A 26,285-nucleotide genomic window follows, 5' to 3' on the forward strand; every position below is an offset into this window, starting at 1 on the left:
GGAAAAAGATATTTTATTTAATTTGAATTATGCTTCACAAAATGGGTGCCTATCTCAATGAGGTTGGCACAAACAGAAAATGCAATTTTTAATTTATTTCAAGGGAGGTCGTCTCTCAAAAGAGGATATTTAAAGGCATTTAAACTCCTCCTTGCCACAAGCTGATCTCCTCCACTAATTACACCATAAAATGCTCTTTGACATCAATGACAAGAATTTTCAACATAGACAGCATCTTGCCTCTAGACTGAACCCAATTGCTTTTATTTTGTATGTGGTTGTATTATTTGTGTTTAATGGTATCATAAGCCATAGAAAATCAGCTCTTAGGGTGATTGTTAAGCCCCCTCCCCCATTTGCTGTTTTATTTGTGGAAATTATTTCCCAATTTTTTTTCGGTTGGATGGTGGCTTGAGGTAGTTATAAGGGAAACTGTTCTTTTGATAAGCTTTTAATACGAGATCATTTTATTTATTTAATGGAGCTGATAAGCAAATATGATGGAGCTGCGAGTGACACCTAAAATGACAGTGCCTGTTAACCGACATTAACCTTGGGGATTCCTCCTCAACATGGATTGTCCAATACTGTCCATGCACTAACCAATTCTGGGGCTGATGGGCAGCATCTTGGGTGGTGGGGGGGCTGAGAGAGAGTGGGATGGAGTAGTTATAATATTGATTAATCATATTGCATAAGTAGGACTGCATTGCATGATTTCGACAAATCTATCTTACCCACATGTGCACGCTTCTGCAGGTACAAGGGATACGGTCCAGAACAGATATCCTGCAAAATGTATGCTTGTAGATATGGATTGGAATGCAGTACATCAACGGATGCAAATTTTAAATGATAGAAAAAATACACCCTGGCACCACCTATTTTGAAATATCTGTCCATTTTTTATGCCAAATAAACATATTGATATTCTGACAATTATGCATTTATTGATGTTGTAGTTTTTATATTGCATCCATGCAATGCAAATGTTTCATCTCACACAGTACTTTTGAGTTTATAACCTATCCATCGAAAGAAAGAAATGCAAAATCTGGTCTATTACTTGTGAAATAAATTCCCAAATTATACTCCATTTTTAACTTTTATGTCCAGTTCTAGAGCATGGCAAAATTCTTCTTTTTGCATAGAAGTTAGTTTTTTGATGCTTATTATCTGATGCTGGAAATTCTATTGCCTGCAGGGATGCCTCCTGTTCAGAGATTGGTTAAAGGACCTATGTGGTTGCAGTTTCTTATTGGTGTAAGTGCACTTATATCATTTTTTATTTTCTTAATTTTGCAAGGGTTTTGTTGTACTATGCAAAAGATATCTGACTGTTTATAATATACATAATAATAAAAGTCAATAAGAAGGTCTTAAGGTATACTTTCTTGAGGGAGGATGTCAGTATGACCAACTAAGAATGTCTGAAAATTCTTTATTTTTATATTACGATTAGACAGTAGGCAATAAACAGCAGTGTCTGACCTTTATTTATTTCTGTCTCTCTTATTTGTGGACGTGTTGTGACCATTTCACACATCGCCCCATTAAAATGGGGACCCCCTCTTTTTTGCTTGGTTTTGCCTGTTTCTCTCTCTGCTTTTAGGGTTTTGAGTAAGTGAGTGAGTCGTCTGGACTAGGGCTAAGCCTTAGGGTTTCCTTTTTTTATATTTTCAAGCCGAAGTCCAGTCAAATTTTGAAAGTTTATTGAGCATCCTCGCGTGGATTGCAATTTTGAAATAAGATGAGTCTGTCTAGGTCCAGTCAGGAATTTTGAAAGCAAGTTCAAATTTTACCTAGGTGTTAATGATGGAATTGTGCAATCTTGTCCGGGTGAATTTGGACCAAATTTTGGAAAGTTTGATAATTGACCCCTGGCCTTGGAGATGATCTAATTATGCCTTGTGAAGTGACTGAAAGCCTAAATTCTTGATATTTTGGCCTATAGAGGTAAAATCGCTCCTGTCCTTCAGTCAAGGACCAGGGCGAAATTGGTATTTTATGCATCTTGGTTATTGACTTGTTTCATTTGTCTTGTGCAGGGTCGCCAAGGGATGCAGTAGAACGTGAATTGAATATTTGGAAGATTTTTGAAACTCAAAATGGCAAATTTTTAAGGTTTAAGGCCAAATCGCTCCTGTCCCTCTCCTAGGGACCAGGGCGAAATAGCTTACTTAGGGCATTTTTGGCCTTACTTGATCAAATTGAAACATCAAGAACGCAATAAGGGATGAAATCAACATAATGGAGCACTCAGACTTAGTCGTTTGCAATGAGAAGTTGAACATTTGGCCTTAAGGACAAAATCGCTCCTGTCCCTCACTGAAGGACCGGAGCTTGAACACCAAGTTTGCCTTATTCTTGCAGGATTAAATGATTTCGCAATTTGGAAGAGATCAAGGAAGGTACGTTTTGCCTATTGAATATAACTTGAATGGACCCCGAAAGAGAAAATCTACCCAAGAAGTCAAGTTCGCTCCTGTCCCTCTGTCAGGGACCAAGGCGAATTTTAAAGATAGCTCCTGTCCCTCTCCAAGGGACCAGAGCGATTTTCTCAAAGGACAAGTTTTGGACCAAGGAAAAGCGAATTTCAAGTTTGAGATGAAGGAAAGGCGACCCAACCAATCCGTTGAAGATGATTTTGAAAGTTGGCGAAACACAAATAAGCTTATAAATGCAAAATCGCTCCTGTCCCTCTCCAAGGGACCAGGGCGAAATCTTGGTTATCTAGCCTCTCCCTCCGAATTTGAACGGGTCCAGGTCAAGACACGAAGTCAAAATGATGTTTGGAATGCTTTAAAGGAGAACGAAGTTGCAAAGACCACAAAACTTGATGGAATTGCCTAAATCGCTCTTGTCCCTCTCCCAGGGACCAGAGCGAACTCTTCAAGTGTGCCTAATTTTAGAGTATTACTATCGTTTGCAAGACTCAAGAAGGAATAAGAAACAACGTTTTTCGCTTAGAAGGCAATTGGAAGTCGATATGATCAAGGGTTCGCACAAAGAACAAAGTGGCGCTCCTGTCCTTCAGTCAAGGACCAAAGCGATTTCAATAAAGTCAACCGTTCCCTTCAAAAACTACGTCAAGGCAAGATCATGCGGGATCCCAAATGTCTTTAGGAAGATGATGAACAAGGAGTTAACGTCAAAAATCAACAATTTTGTGCCACAAATGCAAGTTTGCTCCTGTCCTTCAGTCAAGGACCAGAGCGATTTCTATGAAATCAAACATCTCCCTCCAGAATCACGCCAAGGCAAGAATTGTGCAAAGTAAGGAGCGCCTTTCGAAGATGATAAACAAGGAATTGACACCAAGGCTCGGCAAATTTTGACTAAAATGTAAAGTTCACTCCTGTCCCTCAGTCAGGGACCAGGGCGAAAATCTCCAAAAATCAAGTTTGCTTTGCAAAGGACAAGATTGGCATGCGTGGAACAAACAAAGATGATCATTGCCTACCTCGCAAGTTAATTTGGCGATTCAAAAGACAAAGACCAAGGAGTAAAAGCAAAAATCGCTCCTGTCCCTCACCAAGGGACCAGAGCGAAAATTTCAAAAATTGAATAGATCAAACTCCAAGTTACAAATGAAGATCCCAGTTTGGACGTAAAGGAAGCGACTTTGAACGTGAAAATCAATCCAAGTTGGCTAAGGCGCTCCTGTCCCTCTCCCAGGGACCAGAGCGATGTGGTTAGTATCCCTTATATCTCTCATGTTTTGGCGCCAATAAATTTTGAAATACATTAAATGCTAAAATTCGATAAACTTTGAAATATTTAATTAAAATGGCATTTAAAAAATAGCGCATAAGGCATTTAATAATTGATTGGGCCTTTTAAAAAATTGAAATTATTGATTACAAAGGCATTTAAATTAATTAATTATTAAATTAAATAAAAGGGAGAGCGCTTGGGGTTATATTTCCATATTTTTATAAAAGTCGGCCTCCATTTTATTTAAATTTTATTTATTATTTGCCTTATTTCCAAAAGTCGGCCTATGTGCAATTAAGGAGGTGAGCGCCTATATAAGAGGGGTACTTTCAAGCATTTTAAACCATCATTCAATCATTGTTGCATGCGAATTTGGAAGAGCAATAGAGGGAGCGAATTTTGATCCAAGGAGAGGAGCGAAATTTCCATCCAAGGAGGAGTGCGAACTTTGTTTGTGGTTAGAGTTGGAGCGAATTTTCTCTTCAAGACGTTGAAGACCCCAAAGGTGGTGAAGTTGATAAAGGAGGCGCATTTGCTAGGAGAAGCTCACGTTGAAGACTCCAATCTCCATTTTTGCCTAGGCGAATTTCCTAATTTTGCATCTTTTTAGAGTTAGTTCTCAAGAAAGGTATGGCAAGATCTCCCTTGTCCAAATTTTGAATTTTGAATCGTCCTAGCCTCAATTTTGAATTTTGAATTTTGAATCTTGAATTCCAAAATTGCGTCGTTATATTTAGGAAATGATAATTCAAGGATTTATCATGAAGTTTCCTAAAAATCAATCTTTAATCTAATCTATATTTCTATATTGCAAAATCTATTACTCATTATGAAATGTTGTGTAGGTGTCACGATGGCGACCCCAAAGGCGGGAGCATCTACCAGTCGTCCAACCCTCATGAAGGAAGATCAGAAGAATGAAGAATTGGAGACCAAGATCGTGTCGAAATGGGGCAACATTGGAGATACCACCTTGGGAAACTTCAGTACGAAGAAGTTTCGAGAGGTCCCTTACATTGGCAAGCCATCACCTGTCGCAAGAAGAATAATTGAAAGTGGCATTATCAAGGCGGCCGGCTTCCCTCCAGCAATCCAGTGCCATGAGTTGATGATCGAGTGTGCTCACCATTATGATCCACAGTCCAGATCAATCGTGTTCAAGGAAGGAAACACTTTGGCTTACCTTTCAGAAGAGGCTATAAGTGAGGCTTTCCATCTTCCGGAGCATAGAGATATGATTTATAAAAGCTTAGAAGGAGCCAGGTCCATGTACGAAGATGATCCAGACACTTGCTTGAGCATCATCAACAAGAATTGGTTACTCAAGAGTCGTCCTCGCCTGAGCAAGATTCCGAACACACTACATAGGATCGACTTCCAGGAGGAGTACAGAGATTTGATAACATTACTCAACCGAGTTACAGGGGCTCCTCAAGCCTTCTATTTTGAGAAATGGATGTTCTACTTCATCCAAGTGATAGTTCAAGGAAAAGGAACAATTCATTGGGCTAGAATGATTAGCCATTGCTTGGACGTGCAGTTAAGAAGACTGAAGGCTACCAAGTCCTTCCACATGAGTTCATACATCATATATGCCTTGATAAGGAGTTTTGAATATGCAGGATTACCTCACAGAGGAGTGATCGGAAGAGGGCCCGGGGAAGTTAGAGTTTGTGATTCCTATGTTCATTTGCATCATCCTCCAGGAAGTGACTACAAGTTAGTCAATGATACCTTCACGATGAACATCACCAGGACATTGCAAGGCGGGATTCACAATCGGCTATCTCAGGATGCACAAGAGCTTGTAAAGAGGTACGGTGCTTGGTTCATCCAATTTCAGAAGTTTACATATATTAGAGTTCATGGATGTCCTTCACCTCCCTATATGTTGCCGAGATATCCGACAGACAGAATAGCGTTACTTGAGGTAACTAGACAGTTGGCAGCTTATGCGAAGGCATTCAGACACAGGCATGGAAATGGAGTTCCTGTTCCTATCATACTAGGAAATTCAGTTGAGGTATGTCCCTAATGCTCTAGCCATGGATGATGCAGAAAAGGAGTTAGCTTTATATTCATTTTCATTCTTTGCCTTGAGAGAGAGTTTTGATCCTTATGGGTATATAGAAGAGACAGTCAGAAGGAAATACAGACATGAACCTCAGATAGAGGATTTTGTGATGAATCTCTCAGATGATCTTGAAGTGAAAAGAAAGATACATTCCAGATTGCCTTTAGACTTCATTAGGAAATGCAAAATTTACAGAGTGGCCGATCAAGCTCAGGACAGTGGCAGACATCTCCAATCATCTTATGACCGAGAAAGCAAAACAGTGAGGCTAGATTGGAATGAACTTGAAATTTTGGATCTAGATGTTTTGATGGCTCCAGTTTTGTCTTGTACTCGCAGATGGGTTGATGTGCAACATCAAAAGTTGAGAGAGCAGGGCATATCTATGACTTTTACTTTAGAAGAAAGGCCAGGAGAAGGAGGAGCAAGTGTAAGTGAAGGTAATCCTAATCCCAGAAACACAAGTGAGGGCAATCTTCGAAGCGCAAGTGAAGGTACTCCCCATCCTAGAGGTTCAAAGAGGAAAGAGAGACCTGAAAAAAGAGAATCCTCCAAGAAGAAGCAAGAGGCTAACCGAGATCGTTCATCCGGCACATCTTCTCGACAAGAGAAGAGGACACTTGAAATGGAGGAATCTATGGAATCAATAGTACAGAACGATAAACAGGAAGAAGGACAGGCACCTCAGCGTTCGTCAAGTCAAGTCAATGAGCTACATGAAGACAAGAATAATGACGAAGTGACATCTCCTCCCAGAGAGGAAGAAACATTGCCTAAGGAGATACAGGTTAGAGAAACAAGATCTGCCGTTCCAGATTGGTTAAAAGAGAGACTAACAAGGGTGATTGTGATCGAGGACGAAGATAATGTGATTGATTTAGAGAGCCTTGTTGGAAATTCTCAGGAAGTGACAGAAAAGAGGAAAGCTACTAAGATGTCCAAGATGATCAGAGATGAGACAGGATCCAAGAAATTACAGATAGCTACACCAGCAGTGGACAAGTATGAAGGTGAGATCCTCGCAGAGGAATATGATGTAGAGACATTTGAGCTTGGTCCACTCACAACCAAGCAGACGTTGGATGATGCCACTGATTCATTTGAGGCACTTAAGGACAAGCTTAGAGAAGAAATGGAAAAGAATAGAAAGCTTGAGCGAGAGGTCAGTGCTTGGAGAGGCTACTTTAGCCATCTCAATCAGCCTTTGAGGCGTCAGGATCCAGCAGTATCTCCTACGCAGGGACTTCCCCTTGAATCAGTTGGTGAGGCAGAGAGGGTCAGGAGTTTGATCCAGCTTATGAGCTCTTGGATTGACAAATCCCATACAGTTGCTATTGAATTTGCAACAAGAATGATGCAGACTATTCATCGGGCTATTCAGGTTCTTGAGATCATCCACAACCTAGTGATAACTGTAGCTGCTTTTGCTCATACTAAGGATGTTATCATTCCTGTCCTGCAAGTAATCAGACAAACATCAAGGAAGGTCCTAGCACAAGAAAAGATAGTGGATGGAGGACGTCATAGTTTACTCCAACGGTCAACTTTACTCCAGATGAAGGAAGTTCTTTTTGAGGACATCAGTAACAAATGCAATCAAGTTGAAGAAATTATCCATCTGATCCAGGACAAGGTGTTTGAAGTATTATGTACTATTCTTGGCAGGAGGATTGCAGTTGAGACAGATGTGGATTTGCAAGAATTAGAAGAAAGAGTCAAGGTCATCTTTTGCAAAGATGAGAATGTTATTACAGATGAGCAACGGGATCAGATGTTTGCTACCATGCTCCTGATTGAGAAAATCAAAGAACTTGAACCTGGATGGGACACTGCTCTTCTCAAGGCTTTCGATCAGGTCATCCACTTGGAGGAACGAATGAGGAATCTTCCCGAGATTCCAATTGCTGAGATCGAAGGAATCATGTCTAGATTCATTGCATATGCTAAGAAAGAGCATTGGAAAGGAAATAAGATTCTAGAAGAAAGGTTGTTGTAGATGATGTGGCACCTTAATTGTCATTGGTCTATGTCTCCTAGATTTTTGTGCCAAATTTAATATTTGGCTATGCATTTAATATTGTTCAATAAAAAGGGGACTATTTGTAATAAACCCTAATTAGGGTTTAGGTGTCATAATCTTGGCCATTGATCTTCTTTTGATCTGGAGCGTTCATTGTAATTGAGGATGCTATTTATACCCTCATTCATTTTCATTTTGATAGATAGATAGATATAGAGATAGAGTTAAGAGAGAGCAATAAGAAATAGTTAGAGTTTTGGGAAGCAAGTTATTTGTAGCAAGATTGAGCTTTGAAGAAGGAATTTCAAACAATTGTTGTTCATGATGGCTTTGAGATCAATAAAATATTGAAGTTATGGTGTTTTATTGCAATTCTTGTGGTTATCTTCATGGTTGTTTACTTTCTTGAATCATTCTCAGTCAAAGTAGTATTTAAATTTGAAGGACCGAGTGTTGGGCTAGATCTTTGGTGAGATTCATACTCCAAACCACTAGCTTCTTACTGATTGTAAGGACGCCTTGTGTGGTCGACTGGAAATATTTGGATTGCATAAACCTTCATTCATTATTGAGTCATTGATATGTACCTTCATGGTATTACCTATGATTCTTGATGATTTGAAAAATCATTATTCACCTTAGAAGATCGCATCAGTTTCAGTAAACTTGTAATTCCTTGGCGATACTAAAGTTGGATTAGATTAGAATTTATCTCTTGCAAGCCTTACTCTTTTGATCTTTTTTGGAATTCATTAGTATTAGGAAAATCTTGTTCCTGCAATTCGGATACGTAAGGCCCCTTGATGAAACAACAATCACAACGACCACTGGTGCTTATCCACACGTAGAGACCCTACATAAAAGAACATTGGAGTCACCCTGATTGATCCTTTTTTTGCGACATCTTCAGCAATCAGAGACTTTATTCAAGAGAGGATAAGGTACCCTTGGGTATTTTATTCTGTGTATGATTGTGTACAAAATACACGTCAACAGGACGTCAATACTTCAAAGGAGGTGACTTTATATCTTGATGCTTGTATATGTTTTCTGATGCTTGAGGCCTGTTTTAACCATAATTAATCTATTTCAATGTATTTATGGCTTAAATTAAATTGATTAGGAGACAAATCTATCTTAACATGAATCAAATCTGTGATATTCCATAGTTTAATTAATTTATCAATTATTAATAAGTAAATTGTTCAACTAACATACTAGATAATTAATTCTATCATACTAGATAATTAATTTTATCACCCATAATTCTTAATGCAAATGTCAACCTTTGTTACTACTTCAGTTCTAAGGAAGAAGAGGATGTCTATGTTACCAAAGCGCATAGATACCAAAATACAATAGGCTCCCTCAAAGTTTACGGATCCAAGCCCTTACTCTATCTTGGGACCATGCCCTCAAAGTTTACGGGACGCTGATCCTTACCCTATCTTGGGAATCATCCTATTGATTGGATTTAGATTGACCCTCTTTGGATACAATTCAGTCCCTTCTTCTTAGGTACTGATAGAAATAACAAGAATTAGACTATAAGTATACTAACTTCTCATGTATTATGAACATATATGAAATCAAGTATGACTGTCATACATATTGCAGTCCATATTAATATTACTATTAAATTCTGCATAAGAACAATATCAGGCTTCATATATTAAGCACATCCCCATACATACCACCAAGAACAAGGATGTTACTGCCTGTAACTTGATAACAGTTCTGATCTGATCTGATCGATAGTGATGTCACTAGATTCTTTTGATTCCTTCCCTTTATATCTCTCAATGTGAGGGAGAGGTCACACCTCTTCATCATGTATGCTCTTTGGCAAGAGATACACCCTTTCATCTTTATTTCTGCCCTTTGAAAGGGACACAACCTTTTACAATCAGATATTTACTCACCTCAAATGAGGTTCTCTTCTCCCTTTTATATCTCATGTTTGAGGGAGACAACTTTTCATTTTATGTCTTTTGGCCATTCATTAACTTAATTAAATTTTAATTATATTCTTTTATATATTAATTTTATTATTATTATTTATTATTAAATTCTATTTCAAAGTGGGGACATTACATCAACACGAGTTTGCCACTCCTTTATGTGACCTAATAAACATGAATGAGTTTAAAAAGCAATAGTTTTAACTTTTGGTAATTGAACTTGCATTGCTACCCTGAACTTATGCATGAATAAATTTTGCTAAAATTTGATCTGATGCTCTTTAATGTATAAATTAATGTCTATAAAGGAAGTTCATATGAATATATGTCATTCAGTGCCCACTTTTTACCAATATAAACACAGGTAACTTTTTTTCTGTGGTTGTAAGCTTTTAGAAATGTGTTTGGTTCTCTTTTCTTTTCTGAATTTTGCTTACACGCAATGGAAATATATGTTAGTGCAACCTTCCCTTAATATGTATATCTTGGTAACTATACTATGTTGCTTTTTGATTTAAAGTAAATATTGACATGGTCTTTTGTGTTTGTTATATGTTCTTGTAAATTTGGTTGATATAAATTATTGTGTTACTATGCAGGCCCCGCCTATAATGCTATTCTCCGCTACTTGTGCTGGCTTGTCAGGTAGGAATACTTTATCCTAGTGCCATTGTGTTCTTGATCATCGTGGGAATGTTCTTAACATATTATTTATTGTTTTGTTGCCATAGCTTTCTCTTAATCTCACTTCTTTGTATCTTTTAGGCTTCGGTGCCTTACATTTCTTTAATTAGTAGTGTTTCTCTGACTTACATGCTAAAGTTTAATGCAAGTCCTCACCTTTCCCTAAATCATGATCTTGGGAAAAATTAACCACAACCAGAGAAAACCGTACTTTTTTTAATTGATATTCATAAAGCTAAAATATCAGCATGGTCTGAAAATAAAGGTACAAACTACAAAATGAATGCATTAGAGAAGTATCATAAATGTGAGGGAAATTTCCATATGGGATTGGTATCACTGACTTAGTAATTTCACTTGTGATCCCCTTGTTTCTTCGCTTATATTGTTGCAGGCTTTACAACTCACCATAAAGGTGATCTAGATTCTAGAGTTTGCAGTTTGCATCAGCCAATTGCAAACTTGGCATACCCTTTTCTTTTCTTAGTGTCTTGTTGTGACGTATTCACACATCGCCCTATTGCAAATGGGGACCCTTGCTTTTTGCTTTCTAGGGTTTTGTCTGTTAGCCTTTGCATGATGAGTGCTGTCAGGGGGATCACTGGATAGCAGGCTCTGCTTGAGCTACGTTGAGTCAGTAGATGCTCCAGGTTAGGGTTTCTTTGAAAGTCTTCCTTAGGGCCTGGTTTTACTCTTGTTGCTAATTGTGTCTTGCTTGGTGAGTGAGTATCATCCTTGAAGGTCTGAGCTAGGTCAAGTTGGTGAGTGATGAAGTCTGGAATGTCATCCTGATCTTCAAATGCCCTGAAATTTGGCTAAGTTTGGAAATCCTGAAATTTGACTAAGTTGGAAAACAGAAGAATCCTCCAAAAACTAGAATTTGCATTATAACTCCTGGAGGTCCGAAACCACTCTCAAACATCCATAAGAATCCTCCAAAAATTAGAATTTGCATTATAACTCCTGGAGGTCCGAAACCACTCTCAAACATCCTGACAATATATATGGAATATAACTTTTCTTATACTTAAATGCTATATTCCATAAAATGATCTTGACGGAGAGGCTAAAATGTCAAATTTCGCTCCTGACCCTTCCAAAGGGTCCAGAGCGAAAATTCACCAAGGACTCAGGATCTCACCTAAGTCAAAAAGAGTGGTTGAGCGAACAGGCAAGGATATAGAAGGAAATGGATCTAGGATCAAGTCTAAGACAAAGTCAAGTCAGTTTGAAGGTGAATTGAGCCTAGAATAGGAATTTCGCTCTTGACCCTTCCAAAGGGTCCAGAGCGAATTCATCTACAAGACCCTCCACCTTGACCCAAACTATAAGCCAACCCATTCCTAGGTTTGAATGAAGGAAAAGGCACTTGTTTGAATGAAGAAATGTGAAAATGAAGCCAGGACTTGAGCTCAAAGAGGAATTTCGCTCCTAACCCTTCCAGAGGGTCTAGAGCGAAATTCTTAGAAGACCCCTTTTTCTTCCTTGTTTGCTTCGAAAGTCCTTTTCCTTGATCATAGTGGGGGTAGACGGATATGTTCTTGCCTTAGGGAGTGACTAAAAGAGATGAAGTTAAGGATTTTGGCCTAAAATAGGAATTTCGCTCCTGACCCTTCTGAATGGTCCAGAGCGAAATTCTTCATAAGCCTCATTTGCGTCCTTGCTTAGACTACCAACCTAGTTCCTTGGGCGTAGTTGGAAGGAGATTGCTATGTTTACCTTTTGAGGTGATAGAATGTGGAAGAATGGAGGATTTTGACCAAAACATGAATTTCGCTCCTGACCCTTCCAAAGGGTCCAGAGCGAAATTCACCTTTTCCTCTATTTTGCTCTTTCATATGGCCAAGTTTTGGATTTTTGAGGCATAGTTGAGGAGACTTGGATACATGTTTGCCTTGGAGAGAAGGTTTAAGACTACAAAATGATGGAAATTAGCCTAATCAAGATTTTCGCTCCTGACCCTTCCAAAGGGTCCAGAGCGAAAATCCTTATAAACCTCAAATTCTCACTTGTCAAGACTAATTTCCTAGTTTCTAAGGCATGTGTGGAAGTGTTAGACATATTTTTGCCTAAGGAAATGACTAGAGGTGGAGGAAATGGAGGATTTTAGCCTAAAACAAGATTTTCGCTCCTAACCCTTCCAAAGGGTCCAGAGCGAAATTCTTGAAAACACTCATTTTCCCTTTAGCCAAAGTCAGGACCAAGATGGAGATGTAAGAAGAGCGACCTATGTTTGCCTCCCAAAGAAGATTAAAGTTGGAAAAATCAAGAATCAAGGTCAAAAACATGATTTTCGTTCCTAACCCTTCCAAAGGGTCCAGAGCGAAAATCCTTATAGCTCTTGTTTTCTTCCTTGTTTTGGCTAGGTGTTGACATGATGGAGGATGAATGGGTATGTTCTTTCTTTGAGAGGGAGTTGGATGCTTTGGATGATCAAGATTTTGCCTAAGAGATGAATTTCGCTCCTGACCCTTCCAAAGGGTTCAGAGCGAAATTCACTATAAACTGCATTTGCTACCTTGAATGGGCTTAAAACTTTGTTCCTTAAGTGGAAAATGATCTATGTTTGCTCCCAAAGCAAGATTGAAGTTTGAAAAACGAACAATCTAGCCCAAATCATGATTTTCGCTCCTGACCCTTCCAAAGAGTCGAGAGCGAAAATCCTCCTAGACCTCATTCCCTTCCTTGTTTGACCAAATTTTGACATCCAAGGCATGATGAAAGGAAGATTGGACATGTTTTTTGCCTTTGAGAATGTTTGAAGCGTTAAAGAGTGAGGATTTTGTCCAGGAAGGTGAATTTCGCTCTTGACCCTTCCAGAGGGTCCAGAGCGAAATTCCTTGCAAACCTATATTTTTAACCTTGCTTGGGCTTAAAACCTTGTTCCTTGGGCGAAAAGAGATGAAATTTTACCTTGCAATGAAGATTGGGATTGAAAGGATGAAGAATCAAGTCTAGAAATGGAAATTCGCTCCTGACCCTTCCAAAGGGTCCAGGGCGAAATTGTGCAAAACCTATCTTTTCCCTCAATTTTATGCCAAGTCTAGGGTGGTCCAAGGTGAATTAGGATTGGGAGTGTCCTTAGGTGTGACTTTGACTTGCCAGAGATTATCAAATTTAAAGGAATTGAGCCAAATCATGAATTTCGCTCCTGACCCTTCCAAAGGGTCCAGAGTGAAATTCTAAAATCCATCTATTCCTTTCATATTTGTGCCAAGCCAGGCCTAGACAAAGATGGTAGAAGCCCTTGAGATTGCCCTTGAATGGATTGTTGTCTCCAATAATGATGATTTTGGGCTAGAGGAAGAAATTCGCTCCTGACCCTTCCAAAGGGTCTAGGGCGAAATTCATTATAGGTCCTGTCTCTGGCCATGATTCCTAGTGAAATTCTCCTTTCTAGTCATTTTGAGGTCAAACAAAATGTTGCAAGCATGGGAAAGGGATCCAAGGATAAGATTCCAAGTATAGAAAGTGAAAGAAATGGAGTTGAGTGAGGGAAAACAAGCATAGAGAGAAATTCGCTCCCGACCCTTCCAATGGGTCCAGAGCAAAAAACACTAAAACCATCCTTTTCTCCAAATTTTGATTGAAGTCAGGCCTAGACTAGGGTGAGAGAAGCTATTTGGAATGCCTTGGAAAGATTTTTGACCATTAAAAATACAAATTTTGAGCTAAAAGGTGATTTTTGCTCCTGACCCTTCCAAAGGGTCCAGAGCGAAATTCTTCAATCTACGTATTTCCTCCTTGTGTCAAGTTGAGACTTTGAGTCCTAAGGCGTGATTGAGGTTGAAATGATGTTGCTTTGCCCTGCAAGATAAATTGAAGTGAAGGAAATGAAGAGTTGAGACCTAAAACTTGAATTTCGCTCCTGACCCTTCCAAAGGGTCCAGGGTGAAATTCTTATGGAGCCTGTCCCTGGAAAGAATCTTGAGCAAACTACATTTTGATGTCTTCTTGTTGATGATTTAAGGTATAAAATGCCATGTTAGAATAAATATATTATGTGTCCTTAATCATCTTATGGTTTGTCTTGCAGATAAAAGAAGACCAGGCTAGATCAAGGACGACCTCCTCCAGTCCAACATCATCAAGGACGACCTTCTCCAGTCCAACATCATCAGGGACGACCTCTTCCAGTCCAGCATTTCAAGGAAAGGTACACCATCCATCCTGCACATCAAAGACAAAGGAGGTTAAAGAAAGGGTCCGTTGAAGGAGCCATTAGTTTCAAAAGAGTTAATTAAAGTTATCTTCTTAGCATCATCAAATTGAAACATCAACCAAGTTACTAGTGTCAGACAAGGTGATGTCCCAGTCATCATTCCTCCAGTTGGATTGGTCCACCTCAGCGTGTCCAGATTCAATGTATCTGACTCATCGGGGATGACACAAACTTCAATGTACCTATCCCGGTTATCCATTGGTCGAATATTCCAGAGAAGACATGTGTCCAAATAATGCAATTATTTCATTGGCTAGAATTGAGTTTGTTGTAACAAACCCTAATTAGGGTTTTCATTGTAAAATCTCAGCCATTGATCTCAAATTGATCTGAGCCATTGAATTGTATTGAGAGCACTATATAAGCCCACGCTCCTCATTTGTAAAGGCTAATAGTTAGTCAATAGTTGATATGTAATGTCCCCTTTCTAGGTGACAGGAGAAGAGTAGTGGGATGGACCATTATTTGGATCTCGTAGGTTGGCAGTGGTGGTTAGAGACTCATGCAGGGTATTTAGTATCCGGAGTTGACATTTCAGACAGTTTGAGGGCCATTGGGAGCAGTTCCTTGATTTTAGGGAGATTCCCTATTTTTTTGGAGGTTGTGGCAGTTCCCATATTGGAAGTTCCACGAGACCATGTCATGGTTTCAGTTTTAGGGAGTTTGGGTGTGTTTCCTAGTTTCTAGGAGCATCCCTAGATTTTAGAGATGGGACGGCCAGTTAGCTCAGCTTTTCTGGCATCGGTCACAGATAGGTGACAAAGTTATATTCATGATTGTTTGGTTATTTTGGGCTATTATTGGATATCTGGAGATATTTTAATATATTTAAATATTTCCTAAGTTAGCGATTAAATAAATTAAAATAAGGCTATGTATTTTGTCATTTCAGAGTAATAAGGGGTTTTTGGCTTCATCTGGGTTGATATGCCTACGTGTTATAGCTCGTTGGAAAGGTCTTGAACTTTGCTACATGATTCTCACCTTCCGGAGTCTTTTTGGATGCCTGAAGCTATTTATTTGCAATTTAGTGTTATTTTCCTATAGTTGACGCCATAATTAGAAAATAACACTCTTTTCATAATGCGCCAACTTTACTCCCTTTTAGGGTTTGGCTTGGAAAGGAAAGGAGATATAAGGAGATGAAGACCAAATTGTTCATATTATTATCTTTTACACAATCAAACTTATTTTTTGAATTTGCTCTGAGTGAGTGATTCTTCATCTGGGACGCAAACCCCAAGATCTGGACTGGCTGGGACATAGCCCTCAGCAGTTATTGGCATTTGATTCTTCAAGCAGAGTGCATAGTTGACAGAGATTGAGTACGCCATTCTTCATTGTGGATTCAGGTTGCAGAGTAAGGGTTTCAGCATGGCAGATTGATTCTTCAGCTTGGGCGTGATCCTTGCAGCCTCAGGGCCGCCATTTGCAGTAGGTACATCCCACGTGGAATGTAAGGAATGCTTGTATTCAGCCTTAGAGGTATTCTTGATTCATGATATATTATTTTGTGAAGAACTTGGAAGTTGTAGGTCTGCAATTTACAACAGCAAGCAGGTTTGAGACGGAAACCTCAGATTTGGTCTTCAGGAAGACCAAATCCCTTCTACAGGAGGCACGTGGAACACATCAGAAGCTTGTTTCAGGCATATTGAGGGTCATTTCAACAAGCAAACTTAGTAATCATTAGCAGCAAGGTCATTACATCAGATCTGAGCAAGAATACATTCAATTTCAGTGCATTATTATTTCTTTTGGCAGCTGTACTGTTTCCCAAGGGGGTCGTACCATTACAGATGGCTGTGGAGTGATAATAAATAAAGTGGAGGGTTTTAATTCCATTTCTTGTTCTTAACTTCATTGTTAGGATCAGCAAGGACCGTGTAGAAGAAATCACAGTCATCAGGCTTCAATTGAGATCAGGGTGAGCAAAATAGTGAGGATTTAAGGCTAAAATTGTATAATTTTGCCTGGCAGAATTTGGATTTCCAGCTAGTAAATGGGTTTTTGGCCCAATTTGTTATTGGTAATTCATTTGGAGGTAGTATAAGTGTATTGGTACATCTGGACTGCCCTCGTACCTTCAACTCATGCCTGTATCCATTTCTGGATAGCAAATCAGCAACAAACCCCAGCGCTGGATCCGTGGTATGTTTCTAATTGTTTTGGTGAATGTATCTTCACTCCTAGTTGAATGTAATCTGCTGTCATAAATAAAATCAGAAGCTGATATCTTATTTTGAGTTGAATTCTATGTTATTATTGGTTAATGGTTGCAATCCCCATCACCAAAAAATAGACAACACTTTCTGCATCTTGTGTCTAGTCTCTAAGAACACCAAAAGGCTCTGAAAGATAATTTATTAATTAAAACTTATCTAGGGTAGCAAAGAACCCATTTAGGGATCTTTCATGATAGTGGGTGAATAGTTAGCTAATAGTGAATAGTCAGCTAATAGAATAGCAATTAGAGTAAATTAGGAGGACAGGGCAAGAAATTGTTGCCAGTGATTGTAAACAAACTCCATTTTCATTGAAGTTATGGTGAAGTGTGTTGTTTCGTTGCAATATGCATGGTCTCTTGTTGAATCTTCATTTTAGATGATAGATAATTAGATTGAATGAAGAAAATTGTTGAATGCACCTATGTGTAATCTGTCTAGTCCATACCACTAGCTTCTTACTGATTGTAAGTGCGCTCTGCTTGGTCAACTGGCATAAAATGAGCTTACTCTTAAGTTGTTACACGTCTATTGTTCATGCATTATCTTGAATGGTGATCAGTGTCTGATGGTGTACGATTTAAATGTATTGGAAGCATCCCTTAGAAGATCGGATTGAGTTGGTGTCAGATTGTTCAGGCCTGATGGCGAGACCCAGCCCAGTAGGGCTCCACCTAGTCATTCATCCATCTTCTCACATTCTTGGTAGTAGAGTAGACTTCTCGAACCCTGTATCTTTTGCCATTTGTTTGTCTTCCAATTAGTAAATAGGACATGTGATTCCAGCAAATCAGACGTTCAGGTCATCGAGTGTAAGTCCCCTTGTGATTCCAACAAATCACATCATACCACGAAGAGCTTATCCACACGTAGAGAACCTACATATCAGAACCTTGGAGTTACTTCGGCTGATCCTTTGGTGAGATCTTCAGTAGTTGGGAAACTTTGTTCAAGAGAGGATAAGGTACCTTTAGGTATTTTATTCTGTGTTTGGTCGTGTACAAAAGACACATCATGTCCTTGTCCTTAAATTGCACTTAACTGTTGTGTTTCTAAGTTCACTTTATCTCTAGCATCTCAAGTGAAGTATTTGTACAAAGGCTGAAAAACTCACAAAAAACTACCTGACTCATAAGTACTCATGGGTGAACATGGCCTTGAAAGTAACTTACAGAAAAACTTGGCATTGAGTTTTTGCCATTAAATCACCAAAAAAATTTGCAAAAACTTGTGAATCTAAGTCAAAAACTCAGTATATGTTCGAAGAAAACGGTATAGCAAAAATAGTATTTCATCATTTGTTGCATGTGCCATGAAGGTTCATGTGGTTGCCAAGGCCTTAATTTGGGGGCTTTGCCCCCAAACCCTTGTTAGGTGTATTGCCTCTCAACTCCGCTAGGAACTACCACCTCACCTCCAGACTTTGCTGGGGATTGTCGCTCCTAGAGACCTCCTAATATGAGCACTGTAATGCCCCTTTTGGGGATATTCCTGATTTCTATGCCTGCAAACAATATTAATCACTAAAACTGATATAAGTAATATAAGTATCAAGAAATTATGATAATATTCAAATCAATACATCAAACTTCAAAGCATCATTTAATATTCAGATCAATAAATCAAAGCATATTCCTCATAGCAAATCACATTTTGAATTCCTTGGAAATGCTTGCAAATGGCAATATCAAGGCTGGTCGTCCTTGAATTGTCGAGAGCATGGAAGGTGGGCTGCCCTTCGATCTCTTAGTCCACCTTGGAGGCTGGTTGTCCATTCCATCTTGTTCAACTTGATAAGAGTATGGAAGGTGGGTCATCCTTTCATCTCTTGTTAACTTGGAAGGGATTTTGTCCTTCCTATTTGCAAGACACTCCCACAAGTTCAAAACTGATTTCTTGAGGAATTTGCTAGATTATTGCTGATTAAGTACTTCTTGATGAATCAATAAATTTATTCTTAAATGGCTGCAACAATTTATTTTCGGAATATTATTTATTGCCACTCTCAATTGTCATTCTGAATTTAATTTTCAATTGATTATCTGAATTCTTTTAATTGCTTTTTCCCTTCCCTCTTCTCACATGAAATCTCTCTCCTTTAATATCTTCCATTTGGAGAGGGTCATACCTCTCATTTTGCAAGGGACACCTCTCTTCATAAAACCCATTGCTTTTGGCAAGAGTTGCACCTTTTCAAAGTTGAGTACTGCCTAATAATATTCCTTAACTAATCTCAGTCGACCCTCTTTTAAATAATCACTGCCTTTTTTAATTTCTTTTATTCTGGGAGGCTCTGTTGTGATGTAATCACACATCGCCCCATTGCAAATGGGGACCACCACTTTTTCGCTTTCTAGGCTAGTTGTCTTAGCTTAGCCGTTGGTAGTTGTAGAGCCTTTTGCTATTAACCTTTGTGTTGAAGAAGTATAGTTGGTCAAGAAGCCAGGAGGAAATCAAGCTACGTCTCTCTCTTTTGGATGAAGTGAAGTCAGTCAGTTATCAAGGCTTTTGGAATGAATGACTTATCTTTTGCTTGCAAGGCTAGGGATGAAATACTAAATTTGGCTAAGGCATGAAAATTCCTTTGATCATCTGGATTAGCGACCGAGACATTGACAATACTTCCTTTGCCCAGCCAAGGTTTTATTACTTCCACTTCTCCTAGCACTGCTAGTAGGTGCTCAAACTCGTTCACTCCCATCTCCATCCCTCACCATTGCCATCACCATTTCACCCTTCCATTTCCTATCCTCCACCTCCCTTTTCATTTCCATTTTCCCTCACCCCCTCTCATCTCATTCTATTTCTTTCCATTCATCTTACCCTTCCCTTCACCTACCTTCCTTCCTTCTTTTCTTCCCTTCCATCTCCCATCATTTCCACTTCCCCTCACTGCCTTCCCTTAGCGTCCCTTCCCACACTGTACCTTTCTATCCTCCTACCTTTACACCCCTTAGCCTACCCCATCCTAATCTCTCTTCACTAGCTTCCATCCCATCCTAGCTTACACCTCCCAACTTCCATTTACCACACCTACTTCCCCTAAGCTTACCTTCTATCCTACCCCATCTCCTACATTACCCACACTCCCTTTCCACCCTACCCTACCCTACCCCTACCCCTACCCCTATTCTATACTAACTCCTTTCATTACCCCTTATGCCTTCCACATCCTAAATCCACCTTACTCCACTGTAGCACTCACTTTACCCCCCATTTCTCTACATCTGACTCCTCTACTTCCCTACCCTCTCCTTCCACTTCCTTCCCTTTCCCCACATAGGAGCTTCCCTTACCACTTCCCTCACATTCCTTCCACCTCACATTCCTCTCACACATGCTGGGCCCCACAAAATCTAAAATGGAGATTTAAAAAGTTTGTTTAAGGCATAGCATTTCCTTTGACTTCCTTTACCACCGTAGCCTTGCTTGGGTCTCGCTAGTTAAATGATGGATGCAAATCAAAGTTTCTAAGGAATTCCAAGCACCGACAACATTTCTTTTGACTGTACAAATCAGCAATACAAGGGATGAATCACTTCCATTGCCCCTTGAATGGAGTGGACTTCCATTGATCCCTCATAGGAGCAAACTTCTTGTTGTGACGTTTTCATACATTGCTCCATTGCAAATGGGGACCCCCTACTTTTTAGGCCCTCTTGGTCTTTTGGTCTTGGTTTTTGGGTCTTTTCGCGGCAATCTCGTCGATGCTCCAAGTCTACAAGTGAGTGGGTCCAATTTGATCTAGTCTGCTTTTCGTTAGAGCAATTTTGGCTAAGTCTAGGGCTTGTTTCGACAGTTTTAGGGTTTTTGCCTTTAGTCCTAGATTTTAGGGGTTTCCTTTTAGGGTTTTAAAAAACTGAAAGTTTTAATGGAGTCAGGACCCTCTAAGGATCCGACACATGAAATTTGAGCGGATTTTGAGTAACTTTTTATTTTTAGAAAGTTACTATTTTTTAGGGATTTTATTGCCTCCCGGAATGTCTTCATTTCATCGAAAATCAAACTTACTATTTTTAGCAGTTTCTATTTTTAGTAAGTTTCTACTTTTAGAAAGTGTCCCTGCATCCTATTTTGCTCTAATGCTGAGAGTTTGAAAAAAGTTTCTATTTTTGGAAAGTCTATTTGTGGCAGGTCCTTGCAGGGAGACATTGAAGACCAAATATTCACGATCATTTCTAAATCTGGAAAAGTCAAAGAGCAGGTAGAGTGATCAAAATTTGGCTGTGTGTGGATATTCAGTCCAAGAATGGAAAGCTCGAAAATCATCTAAGTCCGGAAAATTCACCCTGATTCCTAAAGTGGCATCCTGAATTCTGAAGCATGACTAAGTCTAGAAATCATGAAACTTGTGAAAAATCCATCATCGGGTGAAATCAACGCCCAGGACTGGAAAAGGGGCGCCAAAATGCTCATGTCTTGGAATTCATGAAAAAGTCAAAATTCTGCCCAAGGAATCAAGAGGGCACCAAAATTCCATGTGCCATGGAATTCATGAAATTACGTAAAATCCAAGACCAGGTCAAAATTCCGCCCAAGGAGTCAGGAGGGCGCCAAAATCCATGTGCCATGGAATTCATGAAATTACGTAAAATCCAAGACCAGGTCAAAATTCCGCCCAAGGAAGCAGCTGGGGCGCCAAAACTGAGTAGTGAGGAATTCATGAAAGACGAAGGAGAACCAAGTGGTGAAGGAATTCCTCCACCATGTGGAAATGGCGCCCATACCTGGAGTAGGGCACCAAATCAAGGTTGCCAAGGAAAATCAAGAAACAAATGAATTCCGTCATCAAGCCAGTTTAGCGCCCAGGTTGTTCAAAGATCTCCAAAATCACCAAGGCAAGGATAAATGCTTCAAGATGAAATTTCCTCCATCAAAGTCAAATTCCATGCCCAAGTCAAGAAGTTGAAAATATTTCTAAGGCATGGAAATAATGAAATTCCTTCATCAAGTGATTTCCATGCCCAAGTCAAGGAATTCAAAATTTTCCAAGGCAAAAAGGAAATTGAAGGTTAGGAATGGATTGAAAAAGCAGAAAATCCCCTTGGGAAAAATTTAACAAAATCCATTTTTAGACACCAAATCTCATCCGAAATTCAAAATTTTTGCAGATTTGGATCCGTAATAGAATTTTCTCTCTGCTAGACCCGAGACCTAATTTTTAGGAAAAAATTGGAGATGTGAAAAATTGGTCAAAAAGCTCCCTATGAACATGATGAATTTAAAGAGCACAAAAAATTCCTTCCTCAAGTAACAAATTTCCAAAATTTCTTCTCTAGTTCCAAAATGTGCCCACGGTTGGAAGCAAGACGTAAAAATCAAGGTTCAGGAAGAGAGGTTCAAAATTCAAAAAATTTCTTCCTCAAGGAAGAATTGCGCCCAAGAAGAAGAAATTCCTGGAAATTGGAAAAATTGACCAAAGTGTTGGAAATTCCTTCCTTCAGGATAGAATTCTTGGAAAAAGTGAAAAATTGATTGTGTTGGAAATTCCTTCCTTCACGATAGAATTCTTGGAAAAGGTGAAAATTCGGCTGTGTTGGAAATTCCCTCCTTTAGGACAAAATTCCAGGAAAGGTGAAAAATTGACTAAGTGTTGGAAATTCCTTCCTTCAGGATAGAAATCCAGGAGAGGTAAAAAATTGACTAATTGTTGGAAATTCCTTCCTTCAAGGCAAAATTCCAAGCAAGGAAGAAATCACACCCAAGGATGAATTGAAGATAAAATTTTGAAGGCAAGGAAGAAATCAAGGATGAATTGAACAAGAAAATTCCCTAGGGTAAATTTTTGAAAAATCCATTTTCAAGCATCAGAAATCATCCGAATTTCAAAATGATGATAGATTTGGAGTCCTGAGAGAATTTTCTCTCCCTTGGACCCTGGAACCCTAATTTTGAAAAATCCCTAAAAAATAGGCGATATGCAAAATTGATGGAAAAGCTTCCCCGGAACAAGGAAAATTCTTCTCGGGTAAAGTTTTCTCTCTCCAGGGGTTTCTCGCCAAGTGGCAGCCGGGTCAAAGCATGATGAATTAATGGAGCATCTTTTGAATGCAGCCGTCGCAAGTGGAGGTGATGGTGCATTTATGGCATGATGAGGTAGTTTTGCATGGAGGAATCTTTATTGCACAATGGGTGATCTTTTGCATGACGGTGCATTCATTGCTTACTGGGCACTTTCTAAATGTAATGGCTAATTAATGCTTTATGGGTGCCATTTTTGCCAGGATTGTAATTAATTGTATATGGGCATAATGGGCATTTATTGTTGATTCCCACCTTGTTGCATTGTGTGTGGGGATTTTGGGGAATCTTTCAGGGAAAACTCTAATTAGGATTTTGCATTTAGCCAAGGCATGAAGCCTATATAAAAGGGTGACCCCCTCATTTGTAAAAGGAGAGATTGTTGCTAAGAGTTTTTGAAGCAAACACTTAATACATTGTTCTATTGTTGGTGTGTTCTTGTGTTGTTTTGAAGCTCTCATGGTCTAACTTTCTTCGAATAGATTAGATTTGCTTTCATGTTGTTAGATGAATTGGATTTGATAGGGTTGTGTTGGTGTACGTTTTATCATATACCGAACATCAGAATAAAATGTCCCATGACACTCTATCCTCTCTTGAAAAACCACCGCTTTTGTTAAGATTGCGAGAAGATCATATGGCGATTCCAAGGTTTCTTTTGTCAGGTCTTGATGTGTGGATAAGCTCAATGGGCGTTGTGATATGCTGGTAATACACATGGGGACTTACGCTTGGCTTGTTCAATTCACAATGGAGATTTATTGTTTGGGTTCAGATCATAGACTTAAAGAAAACTAAAAAGGAGATAAGGTTTAGAAATAGATTAGACTTGGCATCCACATCAAAAGCTCAGGCTAACTTTACGCATGGAATGAAAATCATCCATTCAACAAATGTATGAGCAAAAAATTTCACCAATCATACATGAAATAAAATCTATGATGAGGGATAAGAACCATGCAGACTCCAAAATAAGGGAAATAATCACCATCAATTTGAACAATGTATTACTTATTATTTTGGCAATCCTAAGCAACAATTGCTTATCTCAACATGTTTTGCAACATTCTCCCATGATTTACAAATGAGGGGTGAGCTCAATTTATAGGCTCCCCTATTACAAGTCAATGGCCAGGATTGATTTCCAATCAACGGTTGAGATTAAAACAACCTAACCCTAATCAAAGTTTCCCAAAATAGGTCAAATATACGTCGGATGAGAGACAAGTGGCACAAGATGCTATTTTTTAGGATTGCACCCCCTTCTTTTGCTGAGAGGTAGCGTGTTCAATGAACCTGGACATGTTGACTTGAATTCCCCAATTTGTGCCGAAAAATTTGCCTAAGTATGGAAATTTGTCTGGAATACTATTCTTGCCGCCAATTTATGTTGCGCGTGGGGGCTTGTATTTGACTCTTTAGAAATGAAATCCTTCAAGAAATCTGGAATTTCTTTCCATACTTTCACCGAGTCCGAAGACTTTTTTTCTTTCTTGATGCCTGGAGACTCTTTCAGGTGCCTTGAATTTGGAGAAGATTTTGATTCATGTGCTTGTCTTGTCAAATTTATTTCTTCCTGGCATGGCAGACTTGGATGAAGTCCAACCGACCTTTGTTTATGCTTTAATCTTTCTTCCATGCCTTGGTATGCTTCGTGTCAATTTGTTTGCCCTTGGACTTGGAATGTTCTTGGACAATCATCCTTCAATTTGCCTTAATCTGTTTTATGCCTTGGAAAGAGTTCGGACAATCATCTCCTTGTGTTTGGTGGATTTGGAAAAGTTTTGACAGTCATGAGCCTTCTTGTTTTTGGCAGATTTGGAAATATGATCAGACAATTTGTTTTCCAATTTTCCTTGATCTTGATTTATGGCGGTCTTTGAAGAATACATGCCATCCTTATGCTTGCTTAGCAAATTTCCTCTTGGCAAGGCGGAATTTACACATCCCTAGATAAGTTTCAATTTGTCTTATTTTATTGGACAAACCTTGGCTAATCTTTTCCTTCCAAGGCGAACTTGGATTGCCCTGTCTTCATGGATCAAATTTGGAGGTCTGATCACTAGGCTTTATTTATTCTTTCCATGTCATGTGCTTGGAAGATCATTCTCGAAGCCTTCTCTTTTTATTATCCAACCTGATTGCTTGGAAGTTTTTACAGTTTGTTTTGTTTTATTCCTCAGCGAATTTGGATAACATTTTTCCTTAATTTTGGTAGGGCAGACTTTCTTGAATCTTGGACATGAATGATTTGTTCTTGGAAGATCATTAGTCATTCCTTCTCAGGCGGATTTAGAAGACAAGAGATGTTCTTCTTTGTAGGCGAATTGGAATATGCTAAGACATATTACTCTGTCTTTGTGCTCATCAAACTTCCAATCTACTATCTTTTAATTCGCTGTCTATGATGAACTTGGATGAGTCTTGGACATGTTGAACTTATTGAGTGCTTCCTTCAACTTTTTGGAATGCTTTGTTTCTTATCTCCATGCAAATTTTGTTGTCTCTGTCTGAAGTCTGATAATCTGATTAGGTTCTATCATGTTTGGAAGCTGCTTACTTTGCTCATCCTTGGCAAATTTTGGACATAGGCTTATGCTCCAACTTTGGCGAACTTGGATGACGTCTTGACATGTTCATTGCCAACTTGGAAGGTGGATTTGGATGAGAATTTGAACATGTCTAGGTAGACTTGGCAAAAGACTTTGCCATGTGCTCATGCTTTGTTGCCTTGGACGAACTTTGGACGATCACCTTCCAACTTTCTTGACCTTGTCCATGCCTTTGTTTATTTTCAACTTAATTTTGCTTGCTTGACCTCGTGTAGGAGTTTGACTAACTCTTGCCAAGAGTTAATTAACCAATGGTAGGAGTTTACCATGTGTCTGACAATTTTACTTGCCTAGGCGGAGTTTCATCATGCTTGGAAGGAATTCATCTTCTCCTTGTCATGCCGACTTGGAAGACTCCATGCCAAGGCGGACTTGGAAGATTGTCGGACATGTTCAAGGTGGATTTGGATAGTTCTTAGAAATGGCGGACTTGGCAAAGGCTTTGTCAATTTGTGTTTTCTCTTTGTCGCAACCTTCTTCATATTTTCCTTAGGCTGGGTGAAGTTTGAAAACCTCTTGCCAACCTTAATTTGTTTTCATCATGGCAGATTTGGAAGAAGTCTGATCGCCATATTCTGATCAATTCCCATCATGCTTTTCTTTATGGCTAGCAAACTTTATTGGTACTTTGCTGCCTTAACCTACAAAAACACATGAAAATTTAATATTATTTTCAGATTTTAATTCTGATTTTTAATCCTCTTTTCTGAAAATTTCACTTTCAGCCAGTCAAAAGGTTAAATTTCTGC

The 26,285-nt window shown here is 39.1% G+C and overlaps 1 protein-coding gene across 1 annotated transcript in view; it reads left to right on the plus strand.

The window, feature by feature from the left end:
- LOC131038359 (uncharacterized) overlaps positions 1-26,285 on the plus strand; it is a 117,649-nt gene that overhangs the window by 36,233 nt on the left and 55,131 nt on the right. The window contains exons 4-5 of the mRNA XM_057970768.2: positions 1,205-1,263; positions 10,372-10,417. Of these exons, the coding sequence (XP_057826751.1) occupies positions 1,205-1,263; positions 10,372-10,417 (105 nt within the window). The remainder of the gene's footprint in view (positions 1-1,204; positions 1,264-10,371; positions 10,418-26,285) is intronic.

Source organism: Cryptomeria japonica, chromosome 10, assembly GCF_030272615.1.
Source record: "Cryptomeria japonica chromosome 10, Sugi_1.0, whole genome shotgun sequence".
NCBI lineage: Eukaryota > Viridiplantae > Streptophyta > Pinopsida > Cupressales > Cupressaceae > Cryptomeria > Cryptomeria japonica.